This window comes from Fusarium mangiferae, assembly GCF_900044065.1.
Source record: "Fusarium mangiferae strain MRC7560 genome assembly, contig: FMAN_scaffold003, whole genome shotgun sequence".
In the NCBI taxonomy this organism is placed as follows: Eukaryota; Fungi; Ascomycota; class Sordariomycetes; order Hypocreales; family Nectriaceae; genus Fusarium; species Fusarium mangiferae.
The window spans coordinates 2,481,790-2,496,419 of NW_024573923.1; the positions used below are offsets into that span (position 1 = coordinate 2,481,790).

Genomic DNA, 14,630 nt, shown 5'->3' on the forward strand with positions numbered 1-14,630 from the left:
TATGATGGTTGCTTGGGTGTTCAGGTAACAAGCCCCCCAAACTTCCTATGGCGTGAGATGCTCTGCATAGGATCCGATGCTTCCTGTCGGGTCGTTATCTCGTGTTTTATTGTCGGGTCACTAATCCTGTTCCTGTCAGTTGCAGTTGTTGCTGTGGTTGCCCTCTTTCAGGGCGTTCGCTACAGCGGGTTCGTGCTGTAGTTCCATCTGTAGCACCCACTCTAATCAATGAAACGCCCTCCTTTTCTCGTCTATTTTTTTTTTCTTCCACAACATCCCACTCTTTTCGCCAGCGCGCGCGTGCAGTTCATTCTCGTCATTTGCAAGGAGACTTTCGCTCTACTGATATTCATCCCTCCATCTCGCTTTTGGAGCCCTCCTAATTTAATTCTTTGGGATCACACGCCATCTTTCCCGCCCACTACCCGCGCCTCCATCATCACGCTACGCTACGCTACGTGATCCTCAGGAGCTGGAACCCGTCGCAAGAACCGTGCTCTTCGGAGAGGCTCAGTCTTAGACTCAGACTCAGGCTTGACGGACCCTGGTCTCGAAGGACCCCTCCACCTGACTGCACTCAATCTCGTCTGCTGGTGCTGGGCTATCTGCTTTGTCCCGCCCGCCCCTCCATCAATCTCGTGCTATCGTCAACATCCAACTTTGTTTTCCGCCTTTTCACTTGGTCGGCGCAACGCATTCCTCGGGCTCGCAACTGACTCTTGCTTGATTTCGCCTCGTTTTCCTTGCCTCTAATCGCTCGTTGAGCTTATGCTGCCCAAGTCGTGCCCAAGCAACACCCAACGCAACCTTACGGCAGCTAGTCTTTTGCGCCTGTCATATCAGCAACCTCGTCCAGACCATACAGAGCTCTGAAAAAAGCACCGCCCCCGATTTTATTTTTGCTTTGAGTGCCTCAAAACCATCCCTCGGCCGAATCATTTCGTTCCCTGGCCCTTGCGCCCCTCCACTCAGCTTCTTGGAAGCCAGCACTTCTGCAGTCTCTTCAAGACGTTGAATCTGCGTTGTCTCCCGTTAAATACCGACCGTCTCTCAGAACTGCACCGTTGTGCAGGTTTACTTCTCTTCTCTGTACAGCGAAACCCATCTTATTAACCATCGACACTCAAGTGTCCTCTTAGCAGTCATGGTTTCCTTTTCATGTGAGGTACGTTATTCGGTGAAGTGCATTCTCTGCATTGTTTGCTCTCCAATCCGCCAAGTCTCGATTTTTTATCCATTCCCATGGATTAGTAGTTATGCTGCTATCCAAAGAACTCCCGCCGCTCAAGCCATGTTCATATCCTATCCCCCTCCGTTCCCATATCTCTCAAACAAATGCCCCTTCACTCCCGTCAATGCCAGTCCCAATGCCAATACCAATGCCCACCCCCCTAAACAAACCTCATACACGCCTGACATCACTCCCACCACACCATTCTTGTCACGAACTGCCTCCTTCAAGGGACACCCCTTCTTCCCCATGCCGATCTCCTGGCCCACCATGAGCGTCTTGCCATGCTCTCGCCTCCCCTTGTATCCCTCAAATATCCCAGTATACCMCCCCGCCGCATCGAACGAGTCTCCATTGTCTTGCATCCCACTTATACCCTTCATGCCGTAGTTTATATCAGCTCCGTCCTTTGTTATACTAACTTACATACTACATACAGGCCTGCGGCGACGTTCTCACTAAGAAGAAGCTCGATCCTCATCGCAACCGCTGTCGCGGCGCTACCTTCACCTGCATTGATTGTATGGTGTATTTCCCTGGCGTCCAATACCGATCACATACCGTATGTACCACACGGCTTTCCGGTAGCCATTAAGCCCCTGATCTCGTGTAATCGTCTGACATCATATAGAGTTGTATGACCGAAGACCAGAAGTACCAAGGTGCGCTTTATAAGGACAAGAAGAACAAGAAACAGAAACACAGCCACCCAAACGATAACCAGCAACACTACACCCAAGACCAAGCCATGGCTGAAGTTCAAACTCTCCCCAACAACACTGGCAACATGAGCCACTACGCCTACGTTGAAGACGTCCCTGAGGATCAGTTCGGCTGGGCCGAGTACGAAGAAAGCAGCGATGATGAATCGCCAAACGGCCCGCCCCCAGAGGCTCCCACGCCTCCTTCTGCTGCCCCGGAGCCACATGTCGATGTATTTGAGTTTCTCGTTGGAACTGGACAAACACCCAATGCTTCCAACATGAATCTCGATGCGGAGCCAGGCAACTCATTGGTACGATACGAACCTAAGGACAAGAGTGACGAATACGGCTTCGTGAATGACGATGATGAGCCTGCAGTCGAATATGGAAGTGGCCCCGTACCCGCCGCCGAATTTGTTACACCCGCTTCAAAATCCGAAAGACGTAAAAGCCGGACCAGCACTGAGAAGAAGGACAAGAAGCGCAAGCGATTACACATTGATGTTCCTAGCGACCAGGTTATGACGGATGCCCCACCAGTTCTTCACTCAGGACTCACTGGCGGCATCAACCGTATGATGCGTCCTGTATTCCCTCCATCCCCTGATTACTCCGGTGGTGACGCCCCGGAAATTTCTCCCGCGAGCCCTCTGAAGAAGTCAAAGCACTCTAAACATTCTAAGCACTCTAAGCACGCCTCTACTGGTCACAGCCTCTTTGGCATGATTGCCGGCAGCAAGCCCAAGTCCAAGTCGAAGACGAAGACCAAGTCGTCAAGCAAGACCAAGAAGAGCTCTTCCTCTTCCAAGAAGTCCCATAAAGAGAAGAAGCCTCAGCAGCTCATCGAGTATCGCCCTCAGAGCAAAGATGGCAAAACAGACTCCGGCGCTGGACAAGTCGTCCTCTACAAGCCTCGAGCCGATGTCTTCCTCAGCTTCGTCGACAAGGGTCCTGAGAGTGAGAAGGGCGTCAGCTTAAACAGGGTTCTCAAGCGTTTCCACCGAGAACGCGAGGCTACTGGCAGTGAGTTGGGTAAGGGCAAGGAAGAGAAAGAACTCTGGAGATCCCTCCGGCTTCGACAGAATGAACAAGGAGAGATCGTATTGTTCTCTGTTGAGTGATTACCCAACTTCAAATCCAAACAAAAAAAACAAAGAAAAAGCAACAAAAAGAATAGCATTGGAAGATCCGGCCGAAAATCGGACAGACACCGGGCATGGGATTAAAGGAGTTTATGAGGATGATGCATTGAGACAACTTTTTTTTCCACGATACCTTCATCGACAAGCTTTTATTTTGTGTACAAGTTTTCGGGAACAGATGGGATCGGAGGGGTTCAACTGGCTCGTCAGGTGTGTATCTGGCGGTTGCGAGTATTGGGGCCCCTGGATGTCCATCAGTAATTGTGTATAGTATGTATACAAGGGAACGGACGGACATCTCTTGCTGGATGCAAGGATGGACCATTTTTCTTGGTGTCGAGATTTATTCTTTCAAGACTATGCTTTGGGAATCCGAATGGCAGATAATGGGCGGTTGGTGCATCGGACGGACAGGAATGGACTGGAATGGATACCACGAAAGGATTGGAGCGTTTTTATAGCGGCATGAGCCTGCTCTGATGATACCCATGGGCGCTGAGCCTCGGTATCTCTTTGTTTTGTTTTTCACATCTTGCATCGAGGATGTGATTGAGCATATTAATATTTGTTCATCTGAATTGGATATCTTTGCAAATCAAATCTAAGTCATTACATCACACGCAGTGGTAAAATATGTTGAGCCATGGCTTCACGGCGACATAATGGGCATTCGGGTTTTTCCCTCACCCAATCTCCTATACACTCCCAACAGAAGACATGACCGCATTGTGTTGCTGAGGGGTCTCTCATCTCTTCCAAGCACAGTGTGCACTTTCTCTGTTGTCCACCCTTGATGTAGCCCATGACCTTGTCATCATTCAATTGAATACGTGGCACAGCTGCTGCTGGGGTGTGTGTGGCAGCAAAGATGTCGACTTTGGCCTTTGAGCTTGAAGCCCCTGTGGGTAGTAATAGGTTGTTATCACCATTGTAGGCTCCGTCATGGTTTAAAGAGATATCATCAGAAGCCCCAAAAGCAGCGCGTTCGCGAGCTGCTGACTCGGTAATTGTAGATCGAACATGAGTATAGCCCTGAACCGCAAGTTGAATGACCAGCAGTACGCCTAGGAGTTCGTATCCTGCACGATCGGGTGTGTCAGGAACGGTACGTGTGAATACGTATCGTAGGGAGAGAAGTCTCTTGGACAGCTGGTAATATGTACCACTGAAGTAGAAAAGGGCTAGAATAACGGCCTTGAAAGGAGCGCCTGATGTGAAAGAGCCCAGATGTTGATCCAGGTAAGACCACATGCGCGCTTCACGTCCTGTCGCCGAACCGTCATCTCGTTTGCGAAGGCTCTCTAGCCGGCGCTGTAGAATGTTGCGCAACCGAGCGCGTAGTCCAGGGAGAATCCGGGCCGCGATATAGGGGAGGAGAATGCTGGCAGCTACGTAGCCTGCGCGACGGCCAATAGCAGGGAGTTGGCCATCGCGCGCATCTATCTGCACAAGATCGCAATACTCCTCGCCGAGAGTTCGGTTGCCGGGGATTGTAGTGAGAGCAAAGTAGGCGAGTGTTGCGAGGGTCTGGATCTCGGGTGCGCGGGCGTGTGTGAGACGGGCACCGCGAAGGCGACGATGCAGGTCGCTCAGGATCTGTGTGAGGTGGCCGGTGAAGTATGCATCCTTTTGGTGAGAGCGGATGATGTCGGGGGCGGTGGCAAAGGGATATGGTGATGATGATGACGATGCTGAAGAGGAGGAGGAGGACATGATGATTTATGATCGGCAAAAGCGAGCGCGCATGCGCATGCACGGGGTGTTACGAATGGATGGGAGAATCGAACGTGGTCTGATTATTCGGGCAGTACGAAGGCGAAACGAATGAAGGCCAAAGCCGAGGATAAGGAGAGATTGGGAAAACGATATGGTGAAGAAGGCAGATGATTAATTAGTAGATTGGCGGTTGGAGTTTAAGCAGCAAAACGAACCTCGGTCGGGACAACGTTAAGCTGAGGCGCTAGCATTTCGGTATTCGGTAACCTCAGGGAGTAAGAAAACATCAGACCTTGATGTAGGGTGCCCAAATAAACTTAGTAAAGTTATCCTAAACTCAGTAAAATTACCCCAAGTCATAGGCTACGTTACCTAAGTCTTTTTGTCATTTAGGATCGAGGTCTCGAGTTTTCTTTCCTCCACTAGGGTAGGTACGGAGTACTCTCCAAGTTGTTACCATGTGAGTAAACATTTCCTCTTTAGGAAATACACATATTTAAGTTATTACTTTAGTACTATGTAGGTATGCAAAGTAGATATGTGTAGTCGGCCGTCCTGTATCCTAAGGGATCAACAGATTTAGGTAAATTCAGTACAACTTAGTAAGTCTTTAGACTAGCTAGGTACTTTATAGTCATTAAATGTGAGATGTTTTCTCGCCCGTGGAGGGCCACTCTGGACAACAAGACGAAGAGCAAGTTGCTGAGCTGATCATCTCTTGACTTTGATCTTTTCTTTTCACCTTGTCTACTTCTATTGTGCCATCCTTGGCTTCCCCTTTCTTGCCTTGACTGGCATCGTATCATATCCTTCACTTTAAAACAGTCTCGGAATGGTTTTGTTAATGTGTCCTGCGCTAGCGAGCTCTCTTTCTCGAAACCGTCATGCATACCTAGTAATGGACTGTATGCTCCTAGGTCATTGCTTATTCAATCCTTGTTGCGCATTCTTCTCAGTTTTACCTTGAACTGCCTAAAGAAGAGCTTATTGAGATTCAAACATAAATAGAAATTGACAATACCTAGTCAGCAGCACTTATAGAAAGGCCAAAGGATTGCCCATGCACAACCAGAATAGGTATACAATAACAACGTTTCCGCCACACATCGCAATGGCACCAACAATTTAAACAAAAGGCTCTCCATACAGGTATGGGCCCTCGCTGAATCAGAGGCCAATTTACTCCGTACTTCTGTTGAATTAATGACGTAATTGCTGCCTCCAATGGTAGCCTTAGCGAGGTCCTGTCGCTTCTCACCATACCCTCTATGCCTCTTCCTTTAGCCCATCCAAGAGGGCATTATGCTTTGATTCACCCATCGCACGTCTCTAGTACGTTATCCAAATGCTCCCTGGTCAGATCACTCTTCTAACATAAATCATAGTCACCGTCTCGATGTATACAGGCAACAGCCTGCAGCCTGCAGCCCGACGAGGGAGTCTCTTTTGAACAACGATATTTCCGGTCATCAACGGAGAGCACTACCCAACGCAATCCTCAGGAAATTGACAATCGCAAGACCCAAGTCAATCCTAAATCTCCCACCAGTTATTCAGCGCATGTTAAAGTCTCCTTTGCTACATCAAGAATGTCGGTAATGAAGTTCAATAATTAGACTGATCGCGGTATCCGATACATCAGATTTGGTGTTGCACAGGACGAACCTCGTTGGAAGAGAATTTGGCTGTCATTCTTACGCGGAGCCCAAGCTGAAGCCGCAAGTCCGCCATTGCATGTAGCGAGGAAGATTTCCGAGCAACTCCCATTAGACCAAGATCATCACCCTGCTTCCAGTACTGGCTCTCGACGGAGGAGATATTTGGCTGCCCAAGTTTCATGGAGAAATGGTCTCCCTTCATAAAGGAAGAAGAAACTCAAATCTTGTCGCCTCGAGTTGAGGCTGTACTCGCGAAGATCAAAGATATTCGCAAGCTCTGGCCCGGGGAGAAGATTGTTGTGGTTTCCGAGTTTGTCCTTTTCTTGGACATCATTAAGGAAGCAATTGAACGGCGTAGCAAGACAGATCCCAATCTCGGGATCCGTCTTGCTGAGTACAACGGCCCTGTCAATCTGGAGGAACGCTCTCGGGTCCAATATGCCTTCAACCTACTAACTGGTGGACCAGAAGTTCTTCTGCTTACTGCAGGAGCTGGTGGGGTGGGCCTCAACCTTGCTAGGGGTACGCATATGGTTATCACGGAGCCATGTTGGACACCTGGTAAAATTGACCAGGTTATCGGGCGAGCACATCGACTCCCTCAGGAGAAGAAAGTCCATATATGGCACATCAAAACACATCCGTCTGAAGTCGAACAGGTCATCGGGCAAGTCCACAGGCTTCACCAGAAGAACAAGAAGACTTCTAGGCCTCAAGCTTGCCAGGGACATACACATCAACACTGAGCCTTTGTGGACACTTTGGAAACTGAACCAGGTCATCAGGCGAGCCCGTTGGCTCCCCCAGGACAAGACAGTCCATATATCGCACATGAGAGCCCACCCGTCCGAGATCGACCTGTTCGTCCTGAATCGACAGGCCCAGAAGGTCCATTTTGTGAGACAGCTTCTCCATGCTGTTACAGGAGAAGCAGATGTAAAGGCCCCTGATTAGGCAGTAGATATCAATAAAAAGGTATTGCCTACTCACACAATCCACCAGTGGGCCAAAGAACGGGCCAGGGATGTGGTGGAAAACGAGCGTATTAACAAGTCGTTAGAGGAGTGGGCTTCTGCTCTGCAGAGTCAAATCAGATGAGCTTTAGGATTGCTTTAGGATTTATTTACTAAGCTTAGCCTAAACTTATGCCTCTATTCTAAAATCTTCATAAACTTTACCTAACTCTTTTGTACAGTTCAGATGAAATTGAGGGAAATAAGGGGCGGACTGGACAATACTGTTGAAGAATTATACTGGCTTTGCAGCTGTGACATCTTTCTCTACCTTTAAATTAATTTCCTTCCCTATGCTGTTGGGGCCCCAGAGGCGGTTGGTTGAAGTCAAACGGCGCCATCACGCCTTGTTCCGAACCTTGGAGCTGCATACTCAAGAACTCGTCCGTCACAAGTGTACCTAACTCTTCGCCCCATTGAGCCATGAGCTCAGCCGTGACATTGTGACCCAGCTCTAGGCCGTTCATGAGATCTGGCCCAATGAGAGGATCTTCCGGGGGCATCACAACCTGTGCACTGCGTGCCCGTACGACATAATCTTTGATCTCACCCATGCACGGCCAGGTGTGCTGTACTTCCTCCATTGCGTCAATGACGGTCGAGAGTGACCGTGCAATGTCTGAGTCTTCCCACGAGGCTCCCTGGAAGAACCTCTTCATCATAATGGTTCCAGCTGCCGTGGATAGAGTTTGGACAAAGTCCAGTGGCAATGAGCGGAATCGATAGTGTCGCGAATATGTTCTCATCAGGCGCAGGACAGCCTGCAGCGACTCGTAGCAGATCTCCACGTCTTCGCTTTCAGCAATACCTTGTTTCTCGTACATATGCGAAGGTGGCCGGTGAAGAATAATCATGATTGTATGGAACAGCATGCTTTAACTTGTCAGTATACAAAGATGACGCGGCTTAGAGGGCAACTCACTGCATACGAAGCACCGAGGGTTGCACCACGCCCACAGTCCATTGGTTCCAGTGCAGAGTACCGGGAAGACTCGATAGCCACTTTGTGAGCGACACGTGTATTTGTCGTGACCTGGCTGCAGCTACGGTGGCGTCGACGTTACCTCGACGGTTCTCGAAGAGATCCGTGATCATGAGATGGGCGATCTTGCACAGCTCTGCCTGGTAAATGAAGGATCCAACAAGGGCAACCCCGTCTTCGAATTCTGTTGCCGAAGCACCTTTACAGATGTATGTATCCAGCAAACCCTCCCAGTCTGGAGGGTACTGCAGTCTGATAGTGTTGCGGACGTCTGATTCGCTGGGGTGCAGAGCTGGTGGTCTTCCGAAGTAGAGACTCAATTGCTTGTCGGCAATGAATATAGCCCAGTAGACTCGTCTAAGAATCTCCGTGTCACGATTTGACGTTCCTTCTGTCGAGGCGTCCCAGTTGTTTGGGTCAAGGTGAAGGCCCATCTCGTGGGCAAGTCGGAAGGCCATACCAGCAAAGAGCCATCCCTTTGACGTATGACCTACACCAATCTCACGGTAACCCAACAAGGCCAAAGCCTGCAAGGTGGTGAGTTCTGGACTGTCGAGAGCTGCGTAGATCAGTTGCTGGGCCTGGTGGGCAAAGATATCGGACACTGAGCGGGAATCGTCGAGCTGCATGGCGCCAAGCGAGCAGATAGCAAAGAGCAGAGCATCTGAGTAGTATCTTCCCGAGCCAACATCATAGTCTCGTAAGAAGTACTCTCTGTAGATGAGCATATGGAACTGATATTGATACTTGAAGTAGGCAGCCATGCACGCCTGGGAAGTCTCATCGTGAGGTGCGTAGACAAAGCTCGGGTCTCTCGGGCTACTGGAAGCGCTCACTTCCGGCATGTTCATCATGAGCGGTGTGGAGTTGGATTCGAGGTGAGTAGTTATCTCATCTGGGGATAATGAGACCTCTTGTGAGAGATGGATGTGAAAGGCGCTGGTGCCGCCAAAGAACTGAGTGGCATGGCTCGACCGAGGGCGTCTCAGCTGTCCAGAGCGGACCTGCGCAGCTACAACTTTTGGGTCAGTGTTTGACTTGGAATGGTCAATCTGCGACTTTTGTGCAATGTCGAGTGAGGCTGGTGGTGAGAGAGCTATCTCGGACAGCATCTCATCTCTCTCAGCGCTGTCAGCAACGGCGAGCTTGCGAAGCAGTAGTTCCAGAGATGCCACTTGACCCTCTAGAGCTTGAACATAGCCTTTAGATATTGGCCTGGTAGGTTTTAGAAGAGTTAGTGATAGTTCATGGCTCTGACGAGGTAGAGTCATACCGTTGCTTCTCTCCGCTACCGCTGAGGATACATTCGGTGCCAGCCTTGATACACCGCGAGCACGGTCGTTTTCGATCACATTTTATCTTTTGGGAGAGTTAGTTCTGAAGTCGATGAAAGAGCTAGAGACTTGTATATCGCACCTTGCGGCGACGGCATCGTTCACAGCTGTAGTAGTCATTTGGGTCAGCGCATGAAAGTGGAGTAGGCTTAGATGAGGGGATTACTCACGATATCTTGATGGACTCGCCCATTGGCGTTTCCTCCATGGTGAAGGGATGTGTAGAGGAGAAGACGCTTGAGTATGGGTAGTTGTCTGAGCGTTGATCACTAATTCTTTTGAGACAAACAATAGTCGTACCATGGATCGTGGAGTGGCAGAAACGGCTCGTTTAGACGCCAAGGGTGAATCGCTAGATACTACTGGCTGTTTTTAGTGGCTTGTCACTTGACCTCAGCATTCAATCATTCGTATATATCTAATCACTATGTGTTGCCTCATACTATCCCAGGGCATAATAGAAAATATGAACAGATTAGGCAGGAGAACTATCATCTAGAGATGAATGATTCTGGTAGATTTTGACTTGAATTGTAGACGGCGTGATTTCACTTGCTCGACGTCCCGGGTTAGCTCCAAATGATATGATCTGACAATTGTTCGACCTGCATTTGGAGAGTAAGGATGCATGGCTATAATCGAAATTGTCCAAGACAAACGTTGAGTCTTGAGCGAAAGGTCTCCTTGGATATAGTGGCTAATGCCTCAGCTGTTCAGCCAGTGTGAGGAGAACTCCTTGCAAATGGGAGCATGTCAGTTGATTGATGGTGGGCACAAACAATCTTTTGAGCCAACACAGGGTACATAGTAAATTGGTGAGCATCCTTGGCTTGCAGCCAGCCTTGTGGATTAAAAACAATGAGCCAATGCTTATGGTATAGTAAATATATGGATCTTGAAATGAAGCCTGATCGGAACATTGCTGCAGATACGATGTATGCATACTGTATCTTTGATGCACAGCCTCAAAGTTGACAGGGTTGTAGACTCATATGTCGATGCTCGTTGTGCTTGCTCGCTGCGAGAACAGTCTGTTGAATATCTGCTATGGTTCGTGACGAGAAGCCTACCATTTTGTTGTAGGCGGCTATCACGTCGGCAGTGATGTTGTCGCGTTCTGAATACCTCAGTCTATCTATCGAGGACTACTGAGCCAACCGCCCGTCCAGCACAATGACACCTGAAACACTTGAGTATGCGCTGCAGTAGTCAACCAACAAAGTAATGAACCCAAAAGATAAGACCGCTGCTCTGCAAGAAGCAACCAACACGAATATGCTTAATACAGAAATCTCCGAAGGCGCAGGACGATTGATGACAGGGGAACATGCGGCCAACGGCCACAGAGACAATGACAGGGGATCTTATGAGTGACATACTCCGATACTGGACATTCAGACTCCGTAGTAGTAGTAAGAAGAAGAAGAAGGGCTGAAAGAGATGGCGAGTCTCGGCATTGAAAGCAGGGGTAAATAATACTAACTTAGACCTGTAACTAACATCCCTTTGGCCTGTTCCTTGTTGACCCGGTTCAGGAATACTCTGCGAGAACAAACAGGCCAGCCCCCCAAAGTGCCAAGAACTGCAGAGCCCAGCCTACTAACCCAGGTCTATCGCCCACGCCGCAACCTGGAACGACTTGGCCCATTGAATGCCTGGATGCCTCTTCCGCATGATGGGAAATTGTGGAATTGGGTCAAGTCTCGACCTCGGACCCGCCACGATATGGGCTATGCTTGATATCGGCCGAGGACAGCCCAGGGCAGGGCCAAGGATATCGTGATTTAGCCTGGGTTCCTACAGTAGCGCTGAGATTCGGCCAATGATGGCTGCCACGTTTTTCTTGTCCGTAGCCTGTACGGAGTATCTTTAATATCACCAACTGCATCTTACCTGTAATTCCACGGCTACCTTACATACCTCCTTACAGTGATGCTGTCTCTGACTCTGAGGTGCCTTCGCTTAGATTCGACCCCCCCAATCCAACCAATGATGCCTCCAGATACCTGGCCATAAGACGGATTCACTCTGGATTCTTGGCTCTTGGCTATACTTTCACCTCTACCTAACCGCCCACTGATTTGAAGTACCTGTAGCCCCCCTGCGCGGGTGTGGCGGCCGACTAACACTAAAAAAAAAAAAGCAAGGGTCTAAACGGTTTCTTTCAACTTACATGGGCCAGCCAACACTCACTATACCTAGGTAGCTACCTAGCCTACTACCTTTGGTACGGTAGTAGGCGAGGGAACTCTTGGTATCGTCGTATGTGTGTATTAAAGGTCCCCATTGTCAGCTCAATTAGTCTCGTTTCCTTTGTTTCGTATTTCTTTGTCTATTTTACGACCTCGTATTAATGAAACTGTCGGTCGTACTTAAACAGCTCGCCAAAATCCGAGGTCTAAAGCCCCTGGTTGTTGAACCACCCACATTCAAAACACCAGAGACCGAGTGCCCTCAACTATAATGACAGTCGCTCCGAAACAGCCGGATCCTGTCTCCGAAGAAGACTCTGTACATACGCCCAATAACGCGAACAACATTCATGATGGAGCGGCAATAAAAAAACAGCCCAGCCGGAAAAAATGGTTCATAATTGGTGCAGTTGTGTTCTTAATAGTGCTAGTACTGAGCTTGACGCTGGGGCTGTATTACGGACTCAAAAAGGTATGTTGCAACTGATCACCCAAGCACGCACAGTCTTTGGCAGTCTGTAAAATACAATCTGAAGCACGACTAAACCTGTGTCCTCCAAAGGAACACAATGTCGATACACCCGCTGCCAAAGACAACACCGACCAGACTCCCTCTCCACAACCCAACGATAATCCAGACAGCAACTCAGATGACAATGATAATAACAATGACAAGGGGAAAAGCTCAGATGACGATAAAGAAGAACCCGCAAAGAAGAGAGAAGGTCCCTCCGTGGACCTGGGTTACTCCAGATATCAAGGCAATGTCCTCGAGAGCAACATTCACGAGTATCTCGGCATACGCTATGCAAAAGCCCCAACGGGGGATCTTCGATGGAAAGCACCTGAAGAACCCGGGTCCACAAGCGGAACGCTAAAGGCTCAAGAGGTAAATACAATTCAGCTCACGTCACGTATCGAAAACATCTCATTCTCTATAGTACGCCCCTTACTGTCCAGGGGTCAACGACGGCCTCAGCTCGCGCATTGACGAAGACTGTCTATTCGCCAACATATGGACTCCTGCAAATGCAACCTCTGACTCAAAACTCCCCGTCATGGTCTTCTTCCAATCAGGTGGCTACATTAGGAACGCTTCTCCCTACGTGAACGGCACACAGCTCGTCTCGGCCTCAAACAACAACATCATCTTTGTAAACTTCAACTACCGTGTTGGCATGTTTGGGTTCCTCGCTTCCAAAGAGGTCAAGGAAGATGGCGACCTCAACGCAGGGCTGCTGGATCAGAGATTCCTCCTCAAATGGATTCAGAAACACATCGAGGAGTTTGGCGGTGATCCTGAGCATGTCATCCTCCATGGCGAATCTGCCGGTGCCGGATCTGTGGCGCTTCAACTCGTTGCATATGGTGGAAAAGACGACGGTCTTTTTGCTGGCGCCATTGCTGAGTCGACATTCATGCCTGGTCTCCCGAGCCCGGACGATCTACAGTATCAGTATGATCGAGTTGTCAACGCCACAGACTGTGCGGATGCCGACGACACGTTGAAGTGCCTCCGCGGAATCAAGTCGGCAGACCTTCAATCCCATAACGCAAAGGCTCCTTTCGACGGCCGTACTTATCGGTCCTACTTCTACTGGGCGCCCACTACCGATGGTGACATGTTTCCAGACTTGCCTTCTAAGCTCTACGAGAAGGGCGAATTCGTCAGGGTGCCACTGCTATCGGGCTCTTGTACAAATGGTATGTACCTGGACCCATTTCCATGCCGCACTGCTAATTCCATACTCAGAGGGATCCAACTATGCCGTCAACGCAGGCAGCTCAGATCAGTTCATACGCTACATGCAAAATGAATACCCCTATTTGACCACAGATGATACCAAGACCATTCTCGACCTCTATCCACAAGAGCCCAAGATCGCAAAACACGATACTTGGTTCCCCTCAGCCTCGCGTGCATACGGCGAAGCAACCTTCATATGCCCTACAAACAACATCCTCAACGCCTTCGCTGAGCACGCCGACCCCAAGACCATCTGGTCCTATCGCTACAATGTCGCCATTGAAGAGTTCACCAACGACGGCTATGGCGTTCCCCATGTCTCCAATGCGCCCGCCGTCTTTGGCCCTGATATGACTGCTGCCAAAGCTGGGCCCAGCTATCGCACTTACAACGCGCCCATGATCCCTATTGTCCAGAACTACTGGATCAGTTTTGCCCGTAGCTTCGACCCAAACACTCACCGTGACGACGATGCTCCTCGATGGGAGAACTGGGGTGATGACCAGCGGCGTCTAGTTTTTGAGTTGAACAACAACACCATGGAGAGTGTGGACAAGGGCCAACGGGAGCGATGCGAGGCCTGGTTAGATATGAGTGGCTCAACCAAGCAGTAATGATCTTCACGACTTTGATTACATCACGATTCACAAGCATTTATTTTACCGGATTTACTTGATACCCATGTCATATATGTAATACATCTACTCACATTCACCCTGCCGACTCAATGTGGTCTCCTGGACTAGTTGATTTCGTTCATCACCGTGATTGCCCTGAACCAAGTAATCGTATGTATCATCTGATGCTATTTCTGCCTCAAGTTGCTCAACATATCAATGCTTAGCATAATGCCGTTATGCTTCATGCCACCCAAGGAATATGTTCAACTACCAACAAAATAATCGCTATAA

The 14,630-nt window shown here is 49.3% G+C and overlaps 5 protein-coding genes across 5 annotated transcripts; 3 read left to right on the forward strand and 2 right to left on the reverse strand.

Moving 5' to 3' along the window:
- Positions 1-1,144: 1,144 nt before the first annotated feature.
- Positions 1,145-3,056, forward strand: FMAN_04334 (uncharacterized protein; the record flags this gene model as incomplete). The annotated part of the gene is made up of 3 exons (XM_041828969.1): positions 1,145-1,165; positions 1,671-1,793; positions 1,863-3,056. 3 exons carry the CDS (start codon positions 1,145-1,147, stop codon positions 3,054-3,056), a joined length of 1,338 nt encoding a protein of 445 aa, XP_041679779.1.
- A 630-nt stretch (positions 3,057-3,686) lies between these two features.
- On the reverse strand, positions 3,687-4,790 carry FMAN_04333 (uncharacterized protein; the record flags this gene model as incomplete). Its single annotated transcript, XM_041828970.1, has 1 exon — positions 3,687-4,790. The coding sequence occupies one exon, from the start codon at positions 4,788-4,790 to the stop codon at positions 3,687-3,689; it is 1,104 nt and encodes a 367-aa protein (XP_041679780.1).
- Positions 4,791-6,630: 1,840 nt separating this feature from the next.
- Positions 6,631-7,197, forward strand: FMAN_04332 (uncharacterized protein; the record flags this gene model as incomplete). The annotated part of the gene is made up of 1 exon (XM_041828971.1): positions 6,631-7,197. One exon carries the CDS (start codon positions 6,631-6,633, stop codon positions 7,195-7,197), a length of 567 nt encoding a protein of 188 aa, XP_041679781.1.
- Positions 7,198-7,742: 545 nt separating this feature from the next.
- Positions 7,743-9,988, reverse strand: FMAN_04331 (uncharacterized protein; the record flags this gene model as incomplete). Its single annotated transcript, XM_041828972.1, has 5 exons — positions 7,743-8,337; positions 8,387-9,661; positions 9,720-9,805; positions 9,863-9,887; positions 9,951-9,988. 5 exons carry the CDS (start codon positions 9,986-9,988, stop codon positions 7,743-7,745), a joined length of 2,019 nt encoding a protein of 672 aa, XP_041679782.1.
- Positions 9,989-12,243: 2,255 nt separating this feature from the next.
- FMAN_04330 (uncharacterized protein) lies at positions 12,244-14,333 on the forward strand (the record flags this gene model as incomplete). The annotated part of the gene is made up of 4 exons (XM_041828973.1): positions 12,244-12,444; positions 12,649-12,861; positions 12,914-13,676; positions 13,726-14,333. 4 exons carry the CDS (start codon positions 12,244-12,246, stop codon positions 14,331-14,333), a joined length of 1,785 nt encoding a protein of 594 aa, XP_041679783.1.
- Positions 14,334-14,630: the final 297 nt, after the last annotated feature.